Here is a 27,514-nt window from a genome sequence, read left to right on the forward strand (position 1 = left end):
ACACCCCCCCCCCCCCCCCCCCCCCCCCCCCCCCCCCCCCCCCCCCCCCCCCCGCCCCCCCCCCCCCCCATCTACTTACGCATGGGAATAGCCTTCCCGTCCCGGATCAAGCTCTCGAGGTCCAGCGCGCTCGCGTCCGAGCGTCCTGCTACGCTCGATCGTCTGGGCCGCGACTGCGACGACGACAACGACAACAACAACAACGAGGGTGGTGGTGCGGTCGAGGCGGGGACGCCGTTCTTCCGAGACATGAATCCCGCGGGGGAGCGCGGGCCGTCCGAGACGCCTTTCATTGCTGGGGCGTGCGCGGGCGGCGGGTCCGGGATCGTGGCCCGCAGCTCCTCGATGTCGAAGTTCCGCTGGATTAGGAACGCCGGCCTGTCTTGGGACTGGGGACGGATTATGGCGCGAACCGTGAGGCGTTTGTTTGGTGGTGCGCCTCCTCCTGCTGCTGCTGCTGTTGGTGGTGGTAGTGGTGGCAACTTTGCGAATGGTGGGCTCGTTGGGGAGTGGCAGTTGTGTTGGCGCAGAGACCTTGCGATTATGAAGGCATCGGCCATCTTGGAGTTACCCAAGTAGACATGGCCCCAGTTCCGAAGTTGGTTTCGGAGTCGCATTGTGGCGTCCCATCGCGGGGAATTCGGGGACGTGAGGTATTCCATGCTGGAGTAGCTGTGATTTCTAACCTGGTGCTGTGCCCGCATCGATGCTGGCCCGTCCAGAGACATCAGACTTCTTCGCCGAAGCGGCGCTTCTGGCGGAGCTGGTGCTAATGGGTTATTCGCGATGCTCATCGGCGGGAGGATGCTGATCTTTTCGAGCCGTGCGACTAAAGGCGAGGGGGAATACTCCTCGACAGGGGTCAGAAGCGCCGAGTTTAGGGACGGCACTGCTCTCTGGTCGAGGCTGTTGACTAGCGCCCGATCTTGCCTTCTCATCGATCCGTCATACGAGGCGGGATGGACTGGGTTGGGACTGGGTAAGCTTGGGAAGGCCTTGGGGGATATCGGCGACGGAGACAAGCCCGCGCTGATGGGAGTTGGCCGAACGATCGTCTTAGGCATGTCGCTAACGTAGTGGTAGCTAGGAGTCCATATAGGCTCGAGACCGGGGCGCCTCGAGATATTCACATCGCTTGTCATTGGGTACCGAACGCTGGATCAAGTTCAGGTAGTAATAGCTCGCTAAGCTAGGGTGTGTCTTTGGAAGAGTTACTCAATATCAGGGAAAATCGAAATCTACGAGTAATATAATAAGGACATGATGGGACTTTCTCTCTCTCTCCCCCTGGTCCATCTCAAGGATCGAAATTTAAGATATATATTTCTATGAATAGATACCTAGGTAGATAAAGGACAAAGCCCTCTTTTTGTGGGCTTTTTCTTTCTGCATGATATGGGAGGGGGTGGTGGTGAAGGGGGGCAAACGCAAGAATCAAAGGAAGAAGCTACAGCATATAGTAATTGTTGCGTTGCGCCGTGTTATAGAACAATTCGACTCCCGAAGGAGATTCCAACTTTGTGGCAAAGAAAGAAAGAAAGAAAGAAACAGAAGTCCGGCTGAGTACCTAGGCAAGTGAGCCATAAATACGGGCATGACACATAAAAAGAATAAAGGAATTGGCCGGAGGCCCTGTTGTCGTTTTTGCTTGAGCGAGTTTCGCGTTGAAGAACCCGGATATAACAGCCCGGTGTGGGGGAGAAGGACTCAAGGAGTTCGGGAGTTTTATTTTATTCTTAGACTGAGCCTCACGACAAAGAGATCTATGTTGCCACAGTTCGCATGACAAGTAGGTTTTGCTATCTTCAGTGTTGGGTCTCTTGACGTTTGGTGTTGAAAGGGATAAATGTACTTAGGTACCTTGTGTATATGCATATATACACCTCGTTTCTTTAATACCTAATTATTAGGTATTGGTACCTGACTTATTCTCTGATTACATAATTCAAAAGTTTCAAGTAGCTCTAGAGCTGTGATCTCATAATGCAAACCGCGGGTAGTGACCCACTGTATCGTACAACTAAATTTATCCATTTCCCATTTCCCAACTGTCAACTTTGAAGCTATCCTACAAGAAAAGAACAACACAACGATTTCAAGCTGAAATCTGTTCAAAAGGCCACAGCCCCTTTTAATATCGCCACAATGCCATTCGACCCTCGGTAGCGCTACACAATCATTTTATTGCATTTTATTTCTTATCGTCATCCGCGCGAGAACGGACAATATGACCTCTAAAAATGCGACCAGCTATAAGCAGATGAAGGAGGACTTCGTGTCCGGCCTATCGGGCGGCTCAGTTACTGAGATAAACTACGTAACTATGATAGCACCTGTACGTATGCGACTAAGGAATTGGTTCTTAGAGAGCTTCTAGCTAACCTGAGCTTTCTAATTAGATCGCCTTTGTCTTGTGGTCCATCCTACAGTCTCGCCAGTCTTTCTTTAAGCCCTACAAGCCTTTGAGCTTCGTAGTCGATTTCCTCCTGAACGTAGTGGCTATACTGCTGGCCATAACGCTCTACGCGGATAAACCGTTGCTCCTATCCGGTTTGCTCCTTGTCCCCGCGATATTCGTTTACGCGCTGCCCCCGAATCCCGCCGTGTCGAAAAAGAAGCCTAAACTACCTCCGAATGCGCAAACGCAGAAATCGCAGGGTGCATTAAGCGCCCTCTCCGTCAAACCGTTCTTAACTACCTACCGTGGATCTATGATGATCATTACCTGCCTAGCTATTCTAGCGGTAGATTTCAGGATATTTCCTCGAAGATTCGCAAAGGTCGAGACGTGGGGTACCTCGTTAATGGATGTTGGTGTAGGCTCCTTTGTCTTCTCGGCGGGCATTGTTGCCGCGCGCCCGGTCCTCAAAGAGAGAGCCGAGGGTAAGGCAACGCCTTTGCTCCAGAGGCTTCGATACGCCATGAGACATTCCTTTCCTCTCCTATTTCTCGGCGTCATTCGTCTCATAAGCGTCAAGGGCCTCGACTACGCTGAACATGTGACCGAATATGGTGTACATTGGAACTTCTTCTTCACCCTAGGCTTTCTCCCTCCGTTTGTTGCCCTTTTCCAGTCGGCATTAACGATAATCCCGTCCTATTCGGCCCTCGCTATCTTACTCGGGGTCATCTATCAGGCCGTGCTAGAGACCACCAATCTAAAAGCGTTCGTCCTTATCGCACCGCGGACAGATATAATCTCCATGAATAAAGAAGGTATATGTAGTTTCTTCGGGTATCTTGCAATCTTTTTGGCCGGTCAAGCTACCGGCATGTATGTCCTGCCGAGGAGTATCGTCCCATGCAGCGGAACGAGTAACAGCACCCAACGAACTACGCTCCTCCTGACTATGGCCGCGTGGACGTCTATCTGGACCGTCTTGTATTTCTTCACAACGAGTTTCAACTATGGCGCGGGATTGGATGTGTCTCGACGATTAGCTAATCTACCCTATATCTTATGGATCACAGCGTTTAATTCGTCTCAGCTATTAGCGTGCTGCGCTATAGAAAGCGTTTTCTTCCCGTCATTCTACAATGCCACTGACGCCAAGACGGAGAAGGAGGCATACGAGACAGCTACGAGTAGGGTGCTACGAGCGTATAATAGGAATGGGTTGGCAATCTTCTTGGTCGCGAATCTACTAACAGGATTGGTTAATATGACAGTGCCTACTTTGGACGTTGGGCCGAGTGTCACTATGGGTATATTAGTAGGGTATGCAGCGGTCCTGACGACAGTTGCAGTTGCGCTTGACGCTTGGAATATCTCCATTAAGCTATGAGCACCGTAGTATATTCACATGGCGAACGGATACTTTCAAATATAATGAATGATGTCAAGTTCGCATACAATTAATTTGCCTTGGCCTTTATGACACGGTAGTACCTAGGCATTCACCTCGAGTATATATAAAGGATCTAATGTAAGACAATTCTAGGGCTATGAAGAAAAGAATAAAGAGACAAGTCGGTTTGAGTCAGGTGTCTATTACCAAGGGGTTTATTTTGCTTTCCTTTAAAAGGGGTATCGAGTTCGTCACACAGCTCTCCCCCTCTGATGTTCATCCTCACATGAATACCTAAATAATCCCACGAGAGCCTTTAAAGCTTAAAGGCTCGGAAGTAAAGAATGTCAATATACCGCCTGTTGTTGTGGTACCTCAACTTCTACCAAAAGGTTCGTGGGCTGAATAAGCTGATTTATTGTGTCAGGAAGTAATAATAATAACAACAAGTCGTTTCGCTGGCGCATCTCTCTCGTTATGTTAATTATCGTAGAGAATACGTTCCTGAATACTTACTCGTAGTCCTGCCTCCATTACTATTCAACTCCCTTTCGTAAGGATTCGCAAGTGATAAATCTGCGTGATTTACCAAATCACCGTGAGGATACCTAGCTAATGTCATTAACCTAATAGCTTCGGGTACATGATGCAGGTGGTATCGCAAGATGACAGCGTGGTCCTCGCAAGCTGTTTCCACCGGCGAATCATCTGCATTAGTCCCCGCTGGTTCTGCTACACATTGATTGCCTAATTGGCGGCAATTAGCAAGAGGCAAAGACAAGATCGGATCACGGGTGATCGTCACGTCTTGGTGCAGTGACGATGATATCAATCTGTGTATGATCCACGTCCCCGGATGATCGTGTAGCCCAACCAGATTAGTTAGGCACCTAAGGTAAGGCTCGACATTTCCCACCTCAATTTATGTTTATGAATTGTTTCCGCTAATTAAGGATTCTTAAGAAACGGGTTCCTGAAATTTTTTTATATTACGTGCTGGGTTCGTAAGATAACATGCTCTTAAACAGCTTCGTTCGAACCCGAAACCTCAATTCCGGGTCCGTGCCGTATCGGTTCGGTTGAATTTCCCGGAATATGCACGTACAAGGGAAGTAGTAGATATTGAAGTTCACTTGAGACTTAACTACCCGTAGGTAATGCTAAAAAGATCGACGTTTGCATGAATGTGATTTTTTTTCTTACATCCTCTTTTTCATTGGCTGATTTTTGTAATTAATAGGGATTGGTTTCTTTTTTACACCAGTTCGATCCGAGGGAAGGGAAAAAAAAAGACAAGTTTTCAACTTCCAGGTACGTGCTCGAGGTCGGATCATCTGCTTTGTTCTCTGTACGAAGAACTAAGGCTTTGTGTTCCTGAAATGTTTCACGCGTTAGACGACAGCCTCGGTAAACACTCGCAGTGGGTTTTGACTTTAACTGCTCCCCGTATATTTGAACGACGGTGGAGAAAGTCGAATGAGTCTGGGTCGATGACGACGATCTTTCGAAAGGGTAAGAAATGTAGTTATTGTATTGTTACGAAAGAAGTCCGAGCTCTTTTGAGAGAGCCGGACCAACCGAGCAACTTGTCGGCTAACCGCCTGGTCAACCATGATTTGAAAGTTAATAGACTCTCAATTATTCCTCTGGCCCCTGCCTCCCACCCATGAAAGGTCATCTCCGATGTTAATGCAAGAAGATCTGATCTTCTCAGCCTGTCAATCGGAGTGGAGCCCCATCATCTACCGTAGCTGAGAAGCTGGGAAATAAAGAACCTGTGTATTTCCATGTCTACGTGGGGTGGGTGGTTGATGAAGGGGATTCGAAAAGATGGCTATTTGATGATATGCCGAACTAGTTTCCCGCTAACGTCGCTTAAGGAACTTTGTCATAAGATGTTGTGTCTTCTACATAGGTAGTATTCAGCTTTATTGGATTAAAAATCTCAGCCTTACTACTATGTACCTAGGGGCTAAGGTTAAAAGAGGTGCCTCTTGTCGGCTCCAGAGTGGAGGATTTTCTGTCGAAAAAGTCTCCGTTTGCTGTGTGGCCGCAGCGTTCACGACCGTAACAAACAATGAGCTGTTCGAATCGAAGCTGGCCATTGATATCGCGACCGCGTCGCAGAAATTTCCTACATACTACTAGGTACTCTAATAAATGGATGTTGTCAATACACTACGGAATACATGACCAAACTACAAAGAGTACACGTAGTATATAAAGCAGAAAAGATTCTCGTCATGCATAATGCTTGATACTGCCCGAAATTAGGACCATTATCAAATACAACGGTCAAGGTCAAGATACAATTGACATGGTACGAGATCCTAGCCTCCGCCGGTTAAACGTACTTGTAACCTAAGGTAAAGGACAAAGAAGATGAGAGAACCTTAGACCTCAGCTGACGGAAAGCTATATTTTGTACCCCATGATATATGATGAGTTTGAACGTTACCTTACTGTTGTCTATATCTATCGATGTCGAATCCATAGGCACCATATCATGGTTTTGGACGTGGCTTTGGGTAGGAGAGAAAAATAAGAACAAAATAAAAATAAAATAAAGCCGTCTGTCTTCTTATTCTAACCCCGGCATCCCTGTCGTTTCAGATTGTCCGTCGCGTTTCTAGCCCGTAAAAATGATCGGCCTTGTCTTAGTTAGCCAGGACTCGGATGACGTTGGACTGGCTATCAGCTTGTTAGATTTGCGACTCGAAAAAGCGCCACGCGACGGGGTTGTCTCATCGCTAAGAGAGCGGGTGTTGATAGGTACTACCTTGGTAGGATGAGGCGTAAATTCTTGTAAGTAGGTAGGTAGGTAGAATCGATAAATACCTAACACAGGTGTTCCGAGACGAAGCCATCTTTTTACTTCTGGCGGAAGCGGAACTACCTAGGTAATGACTTGCATGATTCGTATGTTGGTTGCACTATGATGGAAGCCGAGATGCTCGTGATGTTGGCAATGGGTTTAAGGTTACCTGCTGTTACTTATTCCTTGCTTCCCCATAATACCTAGGTAGAGATTTGTGGTCATCCATATGTATCGTTGAAGATTTTATTTTATTTATTTAATTTTTTTTTTTTAATTAGTGATACCGGACACATCGCCTAGGACTACCTTGCTAGATATCTTATTTATATCTTTTATCCTTCTCACCTTCAAGTTTGCCTGCTAGAGGATATCTTATTATTCGACGTTTGTTCTCATGTCAGATCTCGGTCAGATCGTGTTTAGATGTCTTGTCTCGATTCTTATATGTCCAATAGACGTCAGAGGAACAGGCCCTTCTGCATTCCTCCTGCACTTGCTGTAGTGATGATAGGCAAGTTCATAAGATGTTCATGCTCACCAATCCCAACCACATAGAAATAAGATACAGCTTAAACTTACCTAGGTACCCCTAGTACAGATCGGAACTTGAGAAGATGATTTGATCATTGATTGATCATTATACGTGTTATAGCATTGAAAAAGATGGAAATATGTTTAGCCATTAGTTGAATGGTTCATTAATGTCAAACGGTAATAATAACAAAAGACTTACTTGATCTTTATCTGATCTCTTGATGTCGAATGACTACCGGCGTCATACATTACACTTGGTTAAAGGGAATACTTAGTATATTAAATAATGTCTTTTAAAAATTACTGGCTGCTCGTCCAGTCTTTCGGTGAATGTAGCCGTAGCTAATGGCTTGCTACATGATAAGATAACCTTGACTTATGTACCTACCTAAAAACCATATTGTACCTGCATGAAAAATAGTGAATTACCCATCATTACATTCAAGCATCAGAGACTTCCCAGGTGCACATGCGGTTGCCTATCCTGTCGTGTTCGCTGCCTGATGGGGTTAGCACCCTTAAAGGTTTGTAGCACCAAGTTCCCGTATCGCATTGCTAACTCGCCCACTTAGCGCCAATATCGGACTAGCCTACCATCCTAATAGAGCGGGTTGTTTCCTTGGCTGGGGCAGAAACACGCCCAAAAACAGAACGCGACCCCCCTAGTTAGAGCTTATTAGAACCGGTTAGCGCAGCAGTTGGTTTTATGCGGTACCTTCCGGTACCATGCGGTATCATGCGGTACCACGCAGTGCTATCATATGTATTATCATATATGTACCCAGGTATGCAGTACCTGAAGATACTATGATTAGGTAGGTAAGTCCAGTGTGACAGGAACCACCCCCTTGCTGGGCGTCTCCATCCGACCATCTTCTAATTTCCCTTCCAAAGGTTGTCAAGGACATCCCTACTCGCAATCCCTAGCAGGTCCCTAACCAAGTCCCTAGCCAAAGTCCCTAGCAAATCCCCAATTTGATGCTCGACTCTCTTTGAAAAGTTATGGTTTGGTTCAAGTCGTGGTCTGAATTTGCTTTACCTCCCTTTCACGGTCGCCCATCACGTCGTCCATCTGGCCTGCCTTTATCCAGGTGAGGCTTTTCGAATTCATCGCGCGATTCCAACTGAAGGCAAATAAACAAATTGGGAGACGGTGCTATTGAATAGCGCACCTCAAGCTCTCTAATCTACACTATCGTTAAACTTGCCTCTACTCTCTCTACCTTTATCTTTATTTTTCCCTTAACCCACCCCCCTCCACTTTCCAAAAAAAAATCATTATTTTTGTCTGAACATTACCCTTTTCCTTTTTCTATCATCCTAATTTTGTCTTATTCCTCCGATCATTAAGCTCCCACTTCCCCCCCCTCCCCTAATCGCACGCGTCCGCCGATTCCCGTTAGACGGTGCATTAGCCAACAAGTCCTACAAACTCAATTGACGACCAGACCTAGGGACCGGCGCAGGAAGACCAAGCACGGTAGGCTTAGCCTCGTCTAATAACCTACCTTTTTGTGGATTACAACAATCATCCTCAACTTAATTGAAACCTACTGTTGTCGAGTTGTCGAATTGTCGACCATCTCTCCCAACTACACACCAAAGGCGAAATCGTCCCATACTTTCGTTTTTAGTTACAGCCTCAACATCGTCGGATTCCGTTCTTAGCTAGTCCAGCTGTTTATTCACTCGCGACTACCCAATAACAATAACCAGGCTTTGAAATTGAATTTTCCTTGCGGGTGGACTCTGCCGAAGGGTAGCGTCAATTAACCTTCTTTTTATTTATTTATTTACCCTCTCGTGGTTAAGTAAATAGCAACATACCAGACTGCTTTGGTTTTCGCGTCGGCAGAGTAGTGGTATTTCCGCAGTTGTTTTTCTTCTCCCTTAATAGTGAGCGTCAAATTACTCCAAAGAAAAAGGGAGAAATATCACTGCAGACAAGGCTTGGAGAAAGAAAGAAGTTGAAGAAGATTACTGGTGTTCAGAGCTGCAACCTGCATCTGCATGTGCATCTAAGCCCCCCCCCTTTTTTTTTAATTTCGTCGGTGCAAGGACAGAACAAAAGAATTACTACCACCAACACCACCACCACCACAATAACCTACCACCTGGCCATTCGAACGGATAGTAGTTGCATTGACAAGGCTCACAAAGCTATATCTCAGCTGAGAACTGGTTTTACCTTACGACATACCCAGATCGTGGCACCCCTAACATAACGCCGGCCTGCTATCCTGACAGCAATACAGAGCTACAGCGGTATACCTGACCTGCTCGTTTGATAAGAAACTGGTAAGGAAAATCCCATATCGCCGATCAGCTGCTTTATCCACGCGGAACGTTATTCAAATGAAATAGCACCTCACTGCACCTCACTGCAACGCACAATGTCAATCTGAACTGGCTTATTGGAGGATCAAACGAACCAGCAGGCCCTTTGGATTTTTTTTTTCCCTCCCTTCAAATTTCCAAGCGCGTGCAGGTGTTTTCTGTATTTCCCCATAGCCTCTTTTTTTTTTTTTTCTTTCTTACCCCCCTCCCTTATCGGCGATACCTTCACCTTCACCGACAAATTGAATCCATCCGAAATAAAAGAGGACTGAAGTTTAATCATTTTTCAATTCTTTGTTTTAGGCATTCTTCATCCACAAACTGCAACCCTAGCAGCTGACAGCTGACGGCTAACCTACGCGTTGTCGCGTAGAAGATGTCTTCTGCTGCATTGCAGTCAGCTCATCAGCCAGCCGCCATCTCTACTCTTAATACGCCTTCGCCAGCTGCCGGCTCTTCCAACCACCAATATACTCCGGGCCAGTCTCCTAGCCGTGACGATCGATATGCTAGCCGCGAGAACGCGAATTCTCCCCCTTCATCTTCGAAACTCCCGTCCAGACGACCGAGCGGAAACGGCGCGAGCGCGACCAGCCCAATACCGACCTATCCAGACCAACAAGCACAATCATCTTCGATGACGTCCAGAACGGCGTTAGCTTCGCCGGTGCCCGTAGCAGGCAGTCCAGCCGAATATGAACGGTCATCTTCGAACAGGCGAAGAAATGAACCTCCGGTCGCTCCCCCGCGAACATCTTCTACGCAACAAACATCATCTGGCGTAGCAAACCCCCGAAGAGCCGCCCGTGCTGAGGAGCGGGCTGCGAACTCTCCGAGGCGAACGGGAGATGGCAGCAGTAGGTCAGGTGCAAATGGACAGGCGGACCCGGCACGAGCAACATACGACGACCCGAGCTCCCGAAGTAGAAGACCGGCATCTCAACATCTCGCCCAGGAACCTGTTCAGAGGCCAAGTAGTAATAGAGATCACAGACAGACTGTGACAACTACGATGCCTGTCAGATCCGCCACGAATGCTTCAGCGAAACAGCCGTCTCGGGAAGCAAGCGAAGTACTTAATCGCGTCATCGTATCTCAACCTGAGGATGATATTGAGAGGGAACAAGAGCGCCTGAATGAGGCACAAGCCCACTCCGCACGTCGAGTTACCGATGATGATAGCCAAGCTATTATTCCTGCGAACGACTTACCCGAAGAAACACGCCGCGGGGGTCGAAGTCGCCACGATCATTCTAAGCGCGAAAAGGGATCCAAGTTTGGAGATTATTATCTAGGAAATGTAATCGGAGAGGGTGAATTTGGCAAAGTCAAATTAGGCTGGAAGCAAGACGGAGGTGTCCAAGTAAGCTTAGACTCTAATTTTTTTTCCTTTGTCGCATGCACTAACAGCCATCTTTAGGTCGCAATTAAGCTCATCCGACGAGATAGTGTGGGAAACAATCCGTCCCGATTAGCCAAGATCTACAGAGAAGTGGCCATTTTACGTGGGATCTCACATCCTAATATTGTTAGGCTACATGAGATGTCCGAGACGGAACGTCATATCGGAATAGTTCTTGAGTACGCTTCTGGCGGCGAACTTTTCGACTATATTCTCAACCACCGATTTTTGAAGGATGGCCCTGCCCGAAGACTCTTCGCCCAACTTATCTCGGGAGTGGGGTATCTTCACAAGAAAGGAATTGTTCATCGAGATCTGAAGCTCGAGAATTTGCTTCTCGACCGTAACCGGAATATTATCATCACCGATTTTGGGTTTGCCAACACGTTCGACCCAAATGACGAACTGACGGAAGAGGAAGAGTTGAATCTATCTGACCGTGATTTTGTTAAGCGCATCGGTCTAGATAAGACCAAACCGAACGGGATGCGCAGAGGTGATCTGATGCAAACAAGTTGTGGAAGTCCGTGTTATGCAGCACCCGAATTAGTTGTTAGCGACTCGCTCTATACAGGTCGGAAAGTCGACGTATGGAGCTGCGGAGTTATCTTGGTAAGTTAGAAGACGGCTTCGTATATGACTTTACCCGTCTTTAGATTTGCTTACCATGTTTTTTATAGTATGCTATGCTTGCAGGATATCTACCGTTTGATGATGATCCCGCCAACCCCGAGGGCGACAACATTAATCTTCTCTATAAGTATATCGTGAATACTCCGCTTACCTTCCCGGAATATGTTACTCCTCACGCGCGAGACTTGTTGCGCCGGATACTTGTTCCCAGCCCGCGAAAACGCGCGGACCTATTTGAGGTGGCTCGGCATAGTTGGCTGAGCGAATATGCGCATGTTGTTGAATTCATCACTAGTAGCACGACTACAAGCAACGAGATACAGAATACGACAGTGCCGAGTGAGGAGGATGCGGATGTTGGGAATTTGGCAAGGAGCGCGTCCGTTAGAGAAGCGTCGAAGACGAAGCAGTCTAACGCAGCTCCAAGCGATCCGGCGCGGAAGCAGGGCAAAGCTGACGCAGAAGAGCCAACGTATGGCAAGCAGAAGGATAATAAACGACGGACCGTGCAGGTGGAGTATGTTGCTCCTGTAACTCAGACACAGAGAGGTGAACCGTCAGACGTCCATTCGTCGCCGCGCGGAAAGACTCGGGCCCGGTCTTCTAGCCAAGGCCCGGTTGAGGTACATTCTTCGACCGCCGAGAAACCCCTCCCGAGAGATCCGCCGGTCTCAAAGGACGACTATGCCACCCCGTCTCGAGACCCTCGAAAGCAACCGAGCACGCATCGACGAGACGCACCACCCCCTAGATCGAATATACCCCGTACAGCGTCCGATAATGCTTATGTGAGCAATGCGGTTGCCGGCACGTCGGCTACGAGGCCTACTACTGGAGGCTCGATGCAATCGACAGCTTCTAGGTTAGCTTCATCTACACGAGGATCGTACGGTCAACCATTACCCCCAGCCGTTGCCGGTACTAACGCTCATGGAAGCATCCAACAACCTAAAGGTTCGAAGAACTACGTTATCTCGAACCCGATCCCTCAAGAGTCGCCCGATATGGATTTCGGTCGACCCAGCATCAGCGTGCCTTCGAAATTCGCCCAGGTTTCGGGCTTTACTCAAGGACAGCAGCAACAGCAGCAGGGCGAAGCTAAAGGCCACCGCAGATCTAACACTATCGGCGAAATCGGAGGTAAGATCTTCGGTCGCAGTGGATCGATCTTTGGAAGCCGCAAGAAGCAGCGCCCTGATCAGGGAGACAAGTCGTCCAGAAAATATCCCCCGGTCAGTATGTCGAATGTTGTGCCTGGTGACTCGAGGACTTCTATGGAATCCCGTGCTTCTAGGAGGTCCTTCTCTCTAGGACTTGGTAGGAAGCGAAGCGGTAGCATCGCCGGGTCTCAAGCTTCACTCGAGAAACCTCAAAATCACCGTTTCTCTTTCATGAGGGCGATAGGTCTGAGCAAGGAACCTGCAACGCCACCTCTCGAGGACTCTCAGCAAGATCTACCTATTCAAGAACCTCCTGAGGTTAATGAGTACAACCAGTACGTTGAATCGCAGCACAGCTACACCAGCACTGGACAACGATATGGAGATGGGACGTACGAATCTCTGCACTCGCCGAGGACAGAGTCGGTTCGAGGAGATCAGAATTCCACCCCTTCTCAATCACGGGTCCCATCTAATACAAGGCCCACGGCAATTCCTTCTTATCTACAGCAGGGTGCTGTTCTAAACTCAGAATCCGAATCATCAATTGAGAATCCACAGCGAAAACCCCAAAACACTTCTCCTTACCAGGTCGGCTACGACTCGGACCCCTACAACGCACGCCAGAGCGGCCGTGGAAGTGGAAGAGGCGGCGTCCTTCAGAAGAACAGGAGATTTGTGGACGCCTACGACGGTGAGGAGTACGGAAGACCTCACGACCACGCCGGTAGCAGCGGTGCGGCAAAGAGAGTGATGGACTTCTTCAGAAGGCGGGGCCGAGCACGAGGAGGCGAATCTTAAAGAGATTTTGGGGCTTTTTTTTTTCTTTTTTTTTCAAAAGGTTACGGCTAGTCATACTAAGAGAAGCCTATTGTCGACTTGAACAGACAAACTTTTTGAAAGTGCACCGGTGGGCACAGACGACATCCAAATTGCTTCTAAAATTTTTGGAATGCTGATGATACCTTGTTTTTTCGCCCACGCCTATATCCTACGTTTACCTACTTTGTAATACGAGAGATGCAAAGCTTTCGGAAAATAATCTAATATTCTACCCGTCGAGACATGAGACGAATCGCGGAACACTAGGAAAGACGGAGAGGGGAGCAAGAGAACGGCCCCGCGTCAGGTGTAGTTGATAGCCAGCCTCACCAATTTGGAAGACATACGACGCCGTGAGGAACTTGATGCCTGAGGATTTCATAACCTCAAGCCTTACTATATCACACATTTCCACTCCTCTCTACTGGGCAAGAGCAAGCAAGCACGCAAGCAAGCAAAGCACACAAATCATATTCATGGGGCTGGGAGTTGGACGGCGTGCGTACCTTATTGTATGTAGATGGGAGGCTTTCCCGGTTTTTATGTTTGAGCGAGCTTCTTCGCAGTCGTTCGTATACTCGTGGCAGTAAAGCTGCAGAGTATCTTTTTCATCTATTAGCATCTGAATCAGACGGTTCCTGTCTAGGGATGATTGATGTGCCTGGTCGAAGTGAAGTGAAGTGACGTGACGAGACTGTATGTCGTAGAGGAGAGTGATATGTGAGCGCGAGATAAATGTAATAAAGGGAGTGGCCATTGTGATTAAAGGCGAATAAAGAAGCTGCTGAGCACTACGGATGAATACCTAGTAAAAACTGTTGTAATTGTAATATAGCTGTCCGGTCAGTGTCCCGGCATCCCTCGGATGTTAGATGTGCATTTTCTCCTGTTCGGCTTGAGACACTCGGTTTGAAAAGCTTTTTGATGCTATGTTCTCGGCCCTTCTAAGGGGGCTTTTTAATATTTCTACCTGGAAAACTGCAGGTGTCTGTCTAAGCCGCTGCGGAACTTGTCAATCGTTAAGGGGTAAAATAGCTTAGGCATGGCTTTGGCTTGGGCTTTGGCTTTGGCTTCGCCTCTTGTTCTATATCTACCTTAGGCTAGGTAGGTAGCTATGCTGAGAATAGAAAGCAACAGTCTCTATTTTTGCAAATTGAAGTTCTACTGCAATGACGATTTGGTGTTGTAGTCACACCTCTACGTAAATAGGTAGGTAGGTACCGACGTATTAATGTTTGATATTGTGGACGGAAGTCCTGTTCTAACATTGCCTTGGAGACAAAGCCAGTTAGTAGTTCATCGGTTTCCTTTCGCCGGTCAAACCTCGTAGAACCATACTTGATGATAACCAACCCAATGAGCTTGTTGTGTATTCTTATAGCTGTGTTATTATTCACTTGGACTATGAAAATTGGAAGTCATGTAGCTACCTTGGGCACCTAGGTAGATAAGTTTCCATTATTTAAATCGTGTTATGCCGAGGTGAGGAATAATAAACAAAGCATACCTGCCTCTAGACGACTATTTGGGCACTGACGGTAATCCAGTAAGCCAGCTTAGTCTTGAGTCTTGCTCCCTGTGATTCAACAGCGTTGTCTCTTTACGGACAGTTATAATCTTACACTTCTATGCTTTTGACGTGGCCCATGTAACAACCAATAAAACCCCCGAGACGAAGAAGATCCAGTCATCCTGTCTTGAGTTGTTGATGAGCTGTTCTTTTGACTAGTGTCAGTTGCTTGTATTGGCATTTTTATACTTTTGATATGCCGATTAATAAGGCAGAGTAACCTTAAGTAGGTAAACCTTATTTGCTGTATCTTCTAAGCTATTCCTGAAATAATTGGCTTTTTGGATGATAGATGAGACACGGGATATATTAGACTCACAAGGAACAATATTACTATGTACGTTTCTCCTTAATACCCCCTCCCCTACAGATAGATATGCACGTAATGAAGCTTGACTGCGGGGCAATGGCGACTCACCTTTTGTTACCTTTTTGTTACCTTTTATCAGGCAGCAACTCCAACTTCGCGTCCAGTGATTGTGGTGGCGCGTTTTGTCAGCAGCAACGATACGAACCGTGATTTCTAGAAGGTCGTTGAATGGCTTACGTTATGGCTTCGTGGTTTCGAATTCTTGGAAATGGATGAGCTTGATTTCCCTCTTTCACTTCCTCACCTTTTAAATTATATTGCGCCTTCACTTTGATCTTTGATCTTCAATCTTCCCGACTCTCCCGCGTTTCCCCAACAACATTCATTGTACAAAATGGCAGAAATAGATCCTTTGGTTCTTTCATATTCGCATTTGAAAGATTTCCCTCGACAGAAGGATGCTTTACATACTCTAAAGAAAGTAGCCTCCTTGGTCAAGCCTATTATGAGAGCAAGGAGATGGAAAGTTGGCCAACTAACCGAATTCTATCCCGATGAACATAACCTACTGGGTAGGCTGAAACAGGATAGTCACTCCTATATCAGTCGTTTGCTAACATCATGACTTCTAGGCTTGAATGTGGGTGGTGGGCAGAGGATTTGCCTTCGACTCCGATATGCCAGCGATCGCAACCAGTTTCTCCCCATCGAACAAGTAGTGGATACCATGCTTCACGAACTTGCGCATAATGTTCACGGCCCGCATGATGCCAAATTCCATGCGCTATGGAATCAGCTACGGGATGAACACGAGGCGCTTCTAATGAAAGGATATACCGGTGAAGGATTCCTATCTGCGGGTCGTCGACTCGGTGGAAGGAGAATACCACCAGAAGAAGCTCGTAGATTAGCTCGAGTAGCTGCTGAAAACCGCCGTAACCTCACTGCGGGATCGGGACCCGGACAGAAGTTGGGCGGTGCTGGTCCCCGACCAGGGCAGGATATCAGAAGAGTTATCGTAGATGCGATCGAACGTCGTAACAACACGCTCCGAGGCTGCGCGAATGATAACCAAACGCAAGACGAGATTCGGAGGATCGCGGACACGGCTGCTAGGAACGGCTTTAGGACGCAAGCCGAAGAAGATGCCGCAAACGAAGCCGCAATAGCTCAAGCATTGTGGGAACTTGTGGAGGAGGAGGAGAGGGCTCAGAAAGGCGATAGTTATATCCCACCTAGTTCCAGTAGACAAGCTACTTGGACCCATGGCGATGTTTCCGAGGCTTCGAGAGCTCCTCGACAAGCCGATCGCAACGTAGGGAAAGGGTCCGGAAAGCTTACCTGGGCGTGTAATATTTGTACTCTGGAAAACCCGGTTGATTACCTGTGTTGCGACGCCTGCGGTACGGAACGGGACGAGAAGATCACTCAGGGCCTCACACAAAAATCACCAAACCAACAACGAACGGTTATCGATCTTACGGGATCTCCCCCACCGAAAAATCGGAATACGCAACCGCCCAAACCAGGGTCAAGGCCGACCGCGAGATCGGCGGTACCATCATCCCAATCCGCAACTCCTGCAAAACTAGCTACGTGGACGTGCTCGTTCTGCGGACGAGTTAGGGAGCGACAGTGGTGGTCGTGTGACATGTGTGGGACTGTTAAGCAAACGTCGTGATATAACACGCTGTAAGGGATTATGGGGTTTGTGGGATTTTCTGATACCATTTGGCTTTCAAAGATAGCTAGCTGTGTTTTGCTCCAGAATGGAATTGCCCAGGAGTATAGCTCCTCTGAAGAAATGACATCACAAACTGGATAAGTCTTGTGCCTAGGTACGTAGGTGTTTGGTGTAGCACATTTTTCATATTTCACATGTCTTCCAGACTCGGCCAGAGTAGAGGTTTGTAATAAATACCAGGTAGCTTGTAAGGGTTTCCCAGGTAAACTTTTTAAAGGCTTACCCTAGTAGACTATTGAACTACCTGTTGCAATTAATTAAACGTCAGATGGTATGCCGGCATTATGTTTTCTTCGCCAAGTTTTAGAATATTCATCTTCATCTAATAAACTTAATGCAGTTAGGCCATCGGATGTAGAAGTGGAGCTAACTAGAGTCTTTACATAGTACGTTGGCGGTGATTTTAATTACAATATGTGAAGCTATGATATCATTGCCATCGTCGTCATGATGGCTCAGCAGTCGGTTCATTTTCTTTTCTTTTTTCTTCCTTAATTAATTCTCGAGTATAGCCAACATCATGTACGTTACGGTCCTTATGTAATTCTGACAAGTTCACAGTAATTCGTTTTCCTCTCACATAAGCCACAATGACATAATAACACGATGCAGTGTAAAATACTACCTACCTTAGGTAAATATTGTTACCTTTTCTTATTATTTGGGGTTTCTTATTCAGATCAAGGCACAAGAGCTGATACGATATAAGGCTGGACGACCCCGACGACCCCGACGACCCCAACAGCCGCATGCCCGTTCGGTATCAAATGGGATACACACTAGGCGGGGAAAACCACCAAGAGCTGATGGTGTGAAGCACTTGATCGGGACATTATCGTCCCACGACGTCATTCTGGGGTCTTGGTCCCGCGTGGCGTTGGCAGCCGTTGTAAATCGCTTATCGATCTACTTCGTACGCCAAGATGAGAGTTTTTTTTTTTTTTCTTTTTCGTCTTTTCTTTCCTTGATATAATCCGAATCCTTGCATCATCCCTATAGAAATTCATGATGGTCATCTCGATGTAACTACAACAAAGCAAGGAGGGTAGGGGAAGACGAGTAAAAAGTAGAGTGATGTTATTTCAATAGTAGTGGTACTTCAATAGTAGTCAATTTCCGCCCCACTTTTTGAAAAAAGCGGCAGAAAATAGAGATTCCCCTTTATCTATTCTACTACCTATTTTCAATTAATTCAATTACATCACTACATCAACCATTATATCGTATTGAATCTAACGATGTAATATATGGAAACTGCATAGTTGGTTCTACTTTGATTAGGGCTTTCTAATGATATAAGCTTCCATTAGATGCATGTAGTATTTCAAAAGCTATTCGAAGATATATTTAATAGGCGCGCTACCGCTAAAGCGCCTCCCGCAGAGCCTTATTCAATTACATACTAGGTACACATCAACCATTAATAGCTTTTAAAATACTACATGCATCTAATGGAAGCTTATATCATTAGAAAGCCCTAATCAAAGTAGAACCAACTATGCAGTTTCCATATATTACATCGTTAGATTCAATACGATATAATGGTTGCCGTGTTGTACATGAGTGCGGATAGGGAATTTCTAAGTAATAAACCCTTTGGGCAGGCGGTGAGAGAGGCGGTCCTAGAATTGGACTACTATTAAAGTACCACTACTATTGAAATAACATCACTCAAAAGGTAAGGGTGTGGTGGTTTTTGGTTAATCTTTCGGAGAAAAGATCTTATTGTTACAATTGTTACTAGGTAATAGCCACTCTACCATTCCAAGCTGTTAAGGTTACCCAAAGGGCCTCTCTGATGCATAACACAGCATACTTAGTTCCTACCTGTATCCAATCACAGTGCGAAACGCAACTGGTATAAGAACTACCACATCAGGTGTACACCTCATATCCATGTGGATACACTAGGTAAGGTACCTACAAGCCTAAGGTAGTATCTGTGCGCGTACCTAAGCTGGTACTCGGTACCGCACGGTTATAGCGCCTTACCCTAAGATCCTTGAACGGGGTCCACTCCCGATTCCTAATTAGCTTAATGATCGTCGACTATTTGATCAGCTAAGGCAAGGACCCTTAATTGATTGACATTTGCCATGGATCGGGGTCCGCTGCGTTTTTTTAAAGCTTCGAACAAGAGAGAGGAGCTTAACCATACAATCAACTTTGAACATCTTTATCGAGATCGCATTCGGTAATCACCTCTAAGATTACCGGTCGGTTGGCCTTTGTATAATCCAATACGGCAGAAAGCTTAAAAGGTGCTAACTTATAACAGTATAAAACCTAGCACTTCCGTATAAGCATTCGCCCGTGATTTCCTGTGGACAATTTGAATAATACACTCACTATATTAATAATGTATTGTACATACCAGGTATTGTAAAAGAGCATAATATACAATACAATACATAAACCTTAATAGGTATCTTAAAATGCATGGTATCATATCGTATCGTATCGTATCTTATCGCATCTATCGCATCACATCGGTATCTTACCTAGCTTGTGATCTGATGCGCATGCGTCCGCTCTAAAATGTGTTGCCCAATGCCACACACACACAACACACACCGACAATGGCCCATTCTTTTTTTTCCGGCTTTGCATGTTCAACAGGGACTTCAGCTAAAACCTAACCTAATTGAATTTCACACATTCCCGCCCATTCTGCATTCCGCAATTCTGCATTCTAACCCTGTCTAGTCTCTTTTTGCTCTGAAGTATTCGCCCCAAATAAATCTCCTCTTTACAATAGATACATAATATCAGTTAATATGATAACCTCCCCCTCTCTACATAGTATTTCGGGCTACCCTAACCTAAGTTAGACAGACCGAGGTGCGGCCTCGCTCACTTGCCTCGTTTTTTTCGCTTGCACTACCACTACCTACGCCTCATATCTATTTTCAAAGTCTCTAATACCGTACATCTAAATACGACCTGTGAAGGTTAGCGGTTTTTGGTATTCTAACCTTTGGATTTTTTACAATTATTATCTCTCTCCCTCGAAAAAAAAAAGAACAAAGGTAACTCTTCTTCAGTACTACCGAACGTCCGAGACCGCCGTAAATCACTTTCATAGTGTACCTACCCCCTCCTGGTTGGTATTCTTGGGGTGTGTGCTGGTGTGCTGGCCGACGTCCACTGGTTCCTACGACGGCTCTTCTCTTTTTTTTTTTTTAAAAAAAAAAACGGAGAAAAAAAAGGAAGAAGAAGAAGGCGAGGTACTTCTTAGAGGGTACCTAATTCACTTCACCTATTGCGTAAGGCCTTCGCGAATGTTACAGCTCGATTCATGGCCACCGACTAGTAAAACCTTAATAACTCACCCGCCGGATTCGTCCTCTCTATCCGTTAGCAACCGACACGACCGTATATTGTAGCTCATGGGCCTTCTTCTACCCGTGCCCTCTGCTCCGGCGACATGACGCCTCTAAATGCCTTCAGCACCGCCCCGAGTCGTCCCATGCCGATATCTATGATACCGGAATCCTCCTCTCCTCCAGAGATCCTCCGGTTATCGAACCGGAACCCGGACGAGAATTACCAGCCGCCTGCCTGCTCGATTGAGCAGTCTTATCGTCCTTGGGATGGAGAGCCTCTCTCTATCAACACCAATCGCGTGTTGCGAGACACGTCCGCTATGTCGCCCATGCCGCCCATGCCGCCCATGCCGCCCATATCGTCCATGAGGGAAAGGCGATCCGCTCCCGCTAGCCCTCTAAGATTAACAATGCCTTTTATTTCCCCTGCCCAGCTCGCATTCTCCGCAATGCAGTTCCTACCCGTCCCTGTGCTGGTTTTAAACAACCTGAAGACCGTCGTCCTGGCAAACGAAGCTATGGGAAAGATGTTAGGTATGGTACCGGACTCGCTTCTGCCAATGGACGACCCGGCCGTAATTTGCGAGTCCCTCCGGGGACAGACCCTCTCGCAGATCGGTATCGATATGGTGCAGGACGGTAGACCGGTTTGGGTTTCGTGGGAGTACTTCCTAGATGAATTAGTGCTCGAGATGGGCGCGAAGCACGCGAAGGAAAGCTCGATGTCGCAAGCCAATGATATCAATTGCAACGGCGAGACTAACGGTGAGGCTACGAGTACGGCAGAGGGTGCAAAAGTAGAATCACCCGGTGGCCTCCTGAGCAAGCCAGCAACGGATTCTGCCGTTGACGTTGTCGTGCTGCCTAAGATTGTGAATCAATCTGAAATGCCCAGATCAAAACGAGCCGAGCTTCAGATATACGCCAAGATGATAATTACAATATGGGAGATTGAAAATAATCAGACCTACTATACTCTAACATTTACCAATAACGGCTTAGGACCCTCGTCGTTCCCGAGTAGGCGGGTCCGTATCGCCCGACCTTCTACGCTCGAGGCTGCGGAGCGTAAATCTATCCTGAATTCTAACCCCCCTTCCCTCGGCTCGGGTCATTCTTCTAGTTCCCCTTCTTTCACAAATAGTCCCGGCTCCGTCTCGGTCTCGGCAAGCCTGTTCCCGCCCATGGGTCCCCCGTCCCGACTGCCTCAGTCTAGCACCCCATCGTTCCTACAAAAGATGACTATCATCAAGGATGCTCTTCTTGATAAGACCGAGACGCCTATATTTTCCATGTGGGTCGATGGTAGTGTCCCAGTCATGAATAGAGCGGCTCGAGACCTCTTCACGACTATGAAGGGTGAGGAGTGCACCGACGGATACGACCTGCTTGCCCGATGGGAGCTTTGGGACGGCGACTTTACGAGAAAGTACGAGCAGTCTGAATCTCCCATTTCCGTACTTCTTCGGGATCGAAAGCCATTCTCTTCCTGGAGAATTGGTATGGAAAGCAAAACTAAGGAAACCAGAATTGTATACGACGCGCTGGGAGAGCTGATCACCAGTGACGAGACCGGGGAAGTTATCGCGGGTATTGTCACCTTCCGAGACGTAACTCGCCTGACTCAAGAGATCGCGGATATTAAAATCGCTGACGAGGAGAGATTCAAACTGATCTGCGACACCATGCCTCAGATGGTTTGGACGACCAAACCTAATGGGGTGTATGATTTCTTTAACAGCCGCTGGTACGATTATACTGGCTTGTCGGTGGAAGAGTCCTTGGGCCACGGTTGGAAGAGTCCGTTCCATCCCGATGATATGCCCATGACATCCAAACGCTGGGAGCGTAGCCTAGCTACGGGAGAAGCCTTTACTACCGAATATCGATGTCGCAGCAAGGACGGCGAATGGAGGTGGATGCTAGGACGTGCATTACCGCTAAGAAATAAGCGCACGGGGCGGATCGAGAAGTGGTTCGGAACCTCTACGGATGTCCACGAGGCCCTGGAGGCAAAGATGGCTGCGAAACAAACTAGGGCGCAGCTTCTCAGCGTCCTTACGCATGCGCAGACTACAATATTCGCTGTAGATCGAGATCTCAAGCTCACTATGTTAGAAGGCGCAGTGACTTGGCTCTCAGGGAAGCTCGATTCGACGAGCAATGATACCGAGAGGCCTGATCTGCCGACATTCGTTGGAAAAGGCATAGAGGAAGTGTTTACGGGGCTAAACCCGAAGTCGCTTCCTAGCGAAGTTTCTGCATTCCTCGAACCCGTGAAACGTATATTGGCTGGCCAGCAGACGACAGAAACTGTTCACGAGCACAGATTGGGTAGGGCGCTTCGCGTGTGGTGCGTAAACGAATTTTACTAATAAGCATCTAGACGGTTGCTTCTATCGTACTCGGTTTCTGCCCCACATCGAGAAATCCTCGCAGGATGGTGTGACTAGCAAAACGGATATCAAGGGCGCTATTGGCGTTATTATGGACGTTACCGAACTGAAAAAGCGAGAGCAGGATCTAGAAGAGCAGGTCAAAGAGAAGAGGCAGCTTAAAGCCAACGAAGCGGCAGCTAAAGAAGCAAGCCGTCTAAAGAGCCAATTCTTAGCAAACGTAGGTGGTCGTGGTTGTAGTCTCGTGCGTTCTCGGCGATCTCCGAAGTACTGACGTGCGACTTTTTAGATGTCCCACGAAATCCGAACACCAATTACCGGCGTGATAGGAATGGCTGAGCTTCTTCTCGACTCGCCTTTGGACGAGGAACAGCGGGAGTACGCGGAGAACCTGGGTCGGTCTGCGAATGCCTTACTAACCGTCATCAACGACATTCTGGACTTCTCCAAGGTTGAGTCTGGTCGTCTTGATATCGAAGAGGTTCAATTCTCTCTTTCAGTGATAGTGCAAGATGTCTCCAAGATGCTGAGCTTCGCGGCTGGGAGGAAGAGCTTGGACTTCCGCTCTGATATATCAAGCGATATCGAAAATGACCTCGTGGTTCTTGGTGACCCCGGACGCGTTCGGCAGATTATTACGAATTTACTCACTAATAGCATCAAGTTCACCAACGGCGGCTACGTTAAATTCTCGGTATGGAAGGAAAAGGAATCAAATGATACGATCGAGATAAAATTCGTGATCGAGGATACCGGTATCGGAATTGAGGAAGATGTTCTCAAGCGCTTATTCCAACCATTTAGCCAAGGTGATCCCTCCACGGCTAGGAAGTTTGGAGGGACAGGGCTAGGATTGACGATCTCGAAGAACCTGGTCGATCTAATGCGTGGAAGGATTACACTGGAATCAACTGTAGGCAACGGCACGACGGCGACTTTTTGGATACCTTTCAACAAACCGCAGACTCCCGAGAGAGACGCGCTCGTCGATATTGGTCGGCTACCTGAGCGACTACAGTCCGAGATGAGCGTCTCGTGTAATAGTTCGGAACACGAGTTTTTCTTGGGATCACCACAACCGGATTTATTGCAGGGCACGTTGGATAAACCCAGGCGACATCGAAAGAGACCTACCAATTTGATGGCACCGTTCGCGTTTGAAAGTGACGACCTTCCCAGGGGCGAACGCGCCAAGGTGCAAGTACTTGTCGTCGAGGATAAGTAAGTTCTAAGGTGAAAGATTAGCTGACTGGTTCGTTTTGTTTTCTAATTGGCTTTTATCTAGCGCGGTTAATCAACAGATCGCAACCAAGACCATCAAGAAGCTCGGTTTCAGCGTTTGTGCGGCCTGGAACGGTAAGGAGGCGCTAGATCATCTCGAGGCTTGCAGGGAGGGAAGACGCCCCAAGCCAGACATAATTTTGATGGACGTGCAGATGCCCGTAATCGACGGATATAAATGTACGCACATACTGCGACATCACGTACCATACAAGAGCTACACCAACGATGTGCCCATCGTGGCCATGACGGCTTCGGCAATACAAGGAGATAGGGAGAAGTGTACAAAGGCTGGTATGGATGACTACCTTTCGAAACCAGTTAAAAGCAATATACTGGAAAGGATGCTGGTTAGGTGGAGTAAATCAGGTCGAAAGGTAGAGTCGACGCAATCTTCCTCCGCCGACCCGTCCGCTTCGGACTGTTCGGAATCAGCAGGCCACTGTATCAGCGCCGACATACCTACTCTGGCTACTTACGGCTTCTCTGATTATAATCCTCAAACACCGGAGGAGCTTCCAGGAGAAAGCGATCAGGACGCCACCGGGGAAGACGATCGTACGAATCTACTTACACCAAGACCGATTAACGCACGGGTGGGCTCACACGAAGTGAACACGTTCCCTTTTGGAATCTCTAAGCCATCTAGGCAACTGGACAGCGACGAGCTGGCTATGCAGCTGCGAGATGATAAGCTCATCGACGCCGCGGATGGTAGCAACGGCAAGAATACTACTGGAGCTCCGCCCATTGCCCACTCATTCCCCGAGGGCGATTCTTTGACGGAAGAGAACGTGCAAAAACTCGAACAGGTGGGCGCGAGGGGTTCACCTGTTAGGGAGATATACGATATTGAAAAGACGTCAAAACCGCAATGAAATAAGCAGGTCAACTTTGCTACATTTCCACTCACACACACGATAAGAGCTAGGGTTTTTTTGGTGATTTTGCCGGGGAGCTCATCGATATACGACTCTGGGTACTCCCCGGTATCCTTTCTACAGCCGGCGTTGAATGAGGAACGGAATCGGACTTGATAAAGCTAGGAATCGGAGTCGGCACGGGGCGGCAATGACACATTTCGCTTCGGAGGAATATATACTCCCACCGGCTTGGACAGGCGTTAGCGGATACGGACAGATCCTACGGTAGGTAAAATAGGGGCTTGCATGATGGTTGCTTCAACGGGCTTTTATGCATTTGGGGGGTGGTTGAACATGGAGCTTAATGTCTACATGTACCTAGCTAGGACATTGTTAGAGGTGCCCGTGCTGTTCGCACTAGTATTTGCATATTAAAAGGGAGGAAAGGTCGGGAGGATTCGTGTCGACTACGAAGGTATGATACGGCACGGCACGGCGCTTTGCTCTATACAGCTAGCTACCTCTTGTAGAGTAAATACCTAGAATATAGTAATAATTCACGATAGCCTCGCTTCGTAATTGGCAATACGTACTCTGCTAAGCTATCATACGTCGCCGCGGCATGATAATTTAGATCTCTGTTGCAAAATGACGGACTTTTCTATACCAGGTAACTGCCTTTTTAGCTTGCTTTCATAAATAAAACCCATCCCATCATCATTTCCCATGGTCCACTAAGGGTCCTTTTCTTATGCCATGCCATGCCATGCCACTCCATGCTTGTTCATGTATTCAATTCCATCTTCTTTTTTTATTGAGCTACATACATACATAACTCTTCCACCCCCATCCTCTCTCTAATGCCGAAGGAGATCCTTCCTCTCCTGGCGGTACGAATCGGCCACCAAGAAGGCGAGTTCGAGAGCCTGTTTCTCGTTCAGCCGAGGGTCGCAGAAACTGGTGTAGTTGGTGGACAGGTCGTCCTCGTCGAGCCCCTCGCTGCCGCCCACGCACTCGGTCACGGCGTCGCCCGTCAGCTCCAGATGCACGCCGCCGAGGTAGCTGCCCTCCTCGCGGTGGACGCTTAGCGTCTCGCGCAGCTCGTCGAAGATGTCGCCGAAGCGCCGCGTCTTGACGCCCGTCGCCGTCGACCGCGTGTTGCCGTGCATCGGGTCGCACTGCCAGATGCACGCGCCCCGGTACTCGGACCCCTCGACCGCGCGGATGTGGCCCGGGAGCAGCTCCCGCACCCTCGCCGCCCCGTACCGCGTGATCAGCGTGATCTTGCCGACCTCGCGCGAGGGGTTCAGCGTCCGCAGCAGCGCGAGCAGGTCCGACGTAGGCGTCGTGGGACCTACTTTGATGCCGATGGGGTTGGCGATGCCGCGGAAAAACTCGACGTGCGCGCCGTCGATCTGCCGCGTGCGGTCGCCGATCCAGAGGAAATGCGCCGAGGTGTCGTAGTATTCCATCTTGGGCTCCCCCGTCGCCGCCGCCGTCGCCGATTCAGGGGCGGCCTCTTCGTCGCCGGGCAGGATGGGCTTTTCCATCAGCCGGGTGAGGCTCTCCTCGTACTCGAGCAGGAGACCCTCGTGGCTGGTGTACAGGTCGACGGTGTCGAGCTTGGGGCTGCGGTCGGCGCCGATGGTGTGCATGAAGCGCAGCATGTCCTGCAGGAAGTGCACGGCCTCGGTGTACTTGGCCTTGAGCTGCGGGTCCTTGACGTGGCCCAGGGTCCAGTTCAGGGGACGGTGTAAGTCTGCGATGCCTGCGGCGATGGCAGCTCGCACATAGTTTAGAGTAGCAGCCGAGTGATGGTAAGCCCTGAAGTAAAAGAAAAAGGAAAAAAAGAAACATCAATGTAAGCTTACGTGCGTGACAGAAAGGGGTTCAGGGCATAAACTATACTTTACAAGCCTCTGGGGATCTAGATCGCGTTCGTCGAGGTGGTAGCCGTTGAGGATGTCGCCACGGAACGAGGGGACTTCTTTGGCCTCGCCGTTCTCGTCAACGACCTTCTCGGTCGGGCTCGACCTGGGCTTCGCATACTGGCCGGCCATGCGTCCTATGCGAACGACGCGCTTGTCGGCGCCCCATATGAGCACCAGGCTCATCTGCAGCAGGAGCTTGATCTTGGACTCGATGGCGTCGGCGCGGCAGTAGTCGAACAGCTCGGCGCAGTCGCCGCCTTGCAGCAGAAAGGCCTCGCCCCGCGCGACGTCCCGCAAGCTGGCCTTGAGCCGCGCGATCTCCCGAGGATGGACCACGGGCGGCAGCCGGCTGAGCTCCGAGGTTGCGCGGCGCACGGCCGCCGGGTCGGGGTACACGGCCTGCTGCTTGATCGGCTTGGACCGCCAGGAGGACGGCGTCCATTCTCCGTTTGCGGACTCGGCTGAGGGGGACATTTTCTGTCAATTGAAAATAAAAATAAAATAAAATAAAATAAAAAAGAGACCCCTCCCTGTATAATTGTTATTATCCGGTTTGTTTGTTGTTGTTGTTTGTTGTAATGAGGAATGGAAGATGAATG

At 48.2% G+C, this 27,514-nt stretch overlaps 6 protein-coding genes across 6 annotated transcripts in view; 4 read left to right on the forward strand and 2 right to left on the reverse strand.

The window, feature by feature from the left end:
- F4812DRAFT_443279 (uncharacterized protein) overlaps positions 1–1,831 on the reverse strand; it is a 2,663-nt gene extending 832 nt beyond the window's left edge. Inside the window, exon 1 of the mRNA XM_047935388.1 lies at positions 80–1,831. Within this exon, the coding sequence (XP_047786713.1) occupies positions 80–1,142 (1,063 nt within the window). The 5' untranslated portion in view covers positions 1,143–1,831. The remainder of the gene's footprint in view (positions 1–79) is intronic.
- Positions 1,832–2,227: 396 nt separating this feature from the next.
- F4812DRAFT_452991 (GPI-anchored wall transfer protein 1) lies at positions 2,228–3,785 on the forward strand (the record flags this gene model as incomplete). Its single annotated transcript, XM_047936421.1, has 2 exons — positions 2,228–2,335; positions 2,400–3,785. 2 exons carry the CDS (start codon positions 2,228–2,230, stop codon positions 3,783–3,785), a joined length of 1,494 nt encoding a protein of 497 aa, XP_047786714.1.
- A 6,068-nt stretch (positions 3,786–9,853) lies between these two features.
- On the forward strand, positions 9,854–13,473 carry F4812DRAFT_452992 (uncharacterized protein; the record flags this gene model as incomplete). Its single annotated transcript, XM_047936422.1, has 3 exons — positions 9,854–10,840; positions 10,898–11,491; positions 11,560–13,473. The coding sequence occupies 3 exons, from the start codon at positions 9,854–9,856 to the stop codon at positions 13,471–13,473; spliced, it is 3,495 nt and encodes a 1,164-aa protein (XP_047786715.1).
- Positions 13,474–15,296: 1,823 nt separating this feature from the next.
- On the forward strand, positions 15,297–17,223 carry F4812DRAFT_210730 (WLM-domain-containing protein). The gene is made up of 2 exons (XM_047930336.1): positions 15,297–15,946; positions 16,007–17,223. The coding sequence occupies exons 1-2, from the start codon at positions 15,769–15,771 to the stop codon at positions 17,053–17,055; spliced, it is 1,227 nt and encodes a 408-aa protein (XP_047786716.1). The 5' UTR covers positions 15,297–15,768; the 3' UTR covers positions 17,056–17,223.
- Positions 17,224–20,373: 3,150 nt separating this feature from the next.
- Positions 20,374–25,420, forward strand: F4812DRAFT_210785 (uncharacterized protein). The gene is made up of 4 exons (XM_047930337.1): positions 20,374–22,778; positions 22,831–23,060; positions 23,130–24,061; positions 24,126–25,420. Exons 1-4 carry the CDS (start codon positions 20,546–20,548, stop codon positions 24,997–24,999), a joined length of 4,269 nt encoding a protein of 1,422 aa, XP_047786717.1. The 5' UTR covers positions 20,374–20,545; the 3' UTR covers positions 25,000–25,420.
- F4812DRAFT_210808 (DAHP synthetase) lies at positions 25,421–27,499 on the reverse strand. The gene is made up of 2 exons (XM_047930338.1): positions 26,893–27,499; positions 25,421–26,808 (listed from the first exon to the last, which is right to left on the reverse strand). The coding sequence occupies exons 1-2, from the start codon at positions 27,387–27,389 to the stop codon at positions 25,842–25,844; spliced, it is 1,464 nt and encodes a 487-aa protein (XP_047786718.1). The 5' UTR covers positions 27,390–27,499; the 3' UTR covers positions 25,421–25,841.
- Between the last annotated feature and the right edge of the window lie 15 nt (positions 27,500–27,514).

Source organism: Daldinia caldariorum (genome assembly GCF_022478825.1).
Source record: "Daldinia caldariorum strain CBS 122874 unplaced genomic scaffold F4812scaffold_20, whole genome shotgun sequence".
NCBI lineage: Eukaryota > Fungi > Ascomycota > Sordariomycetes > Xylariales > Hypoxylaceae > Daldinia > Daldinia caldariorum.

Coding starts and splice junctions, on each gene's coding strand:
- F4812DRAFT_210730 (XM_047930336.1), top strand. CDS start 15,769: ATGGCAGAAATAGATCCTTTGGTTCTTTCATATTCGCATTTGAAAGAT. Junction 15,947..16,006: donor CGATGAACATAACCTACTGG/GTAGGCTGAAAC, acceptor CATGACTTCTAG/GCTTGAATGTGGGTGGTGGG.
- F4812DRAFT_210808 (XM_047930338.1), bottom strand. CDS start 27,389: ATGTCCCCCTCAGCCGAGTCCGCAAACGGAGAATGGACGCCGTCCTCC. Junction 26,809..26,892: donor GATCCCCAGAGGCTTGTAAA/GTATAGTTTATG, acceptor CTTTTACTTCAG/GGCTTACCATCACTCGGCTG.
- F4812DRAFT_210785 (XM_047930337.1), top strand. CDS start 20,546: ATGACGCCTCTAAATGCCTTCAGCACCGCCCCGAGTCGTCCCATGCCG. Junction 23,061..23,129: donor AGAGCCAATTCTTAGCAAAC/GTAGGTGGTCGT, acceptor GCGACTTTTTAG/ATGTCCCACGAAATCCGAAC. Junction 24,062..24,125: donor GTACTTGTCGTCGAGGATAA/GTAAGTTCTAAG, acceptor GCTTTTATCTAG/CGCGGTTAATCAACAGATCG.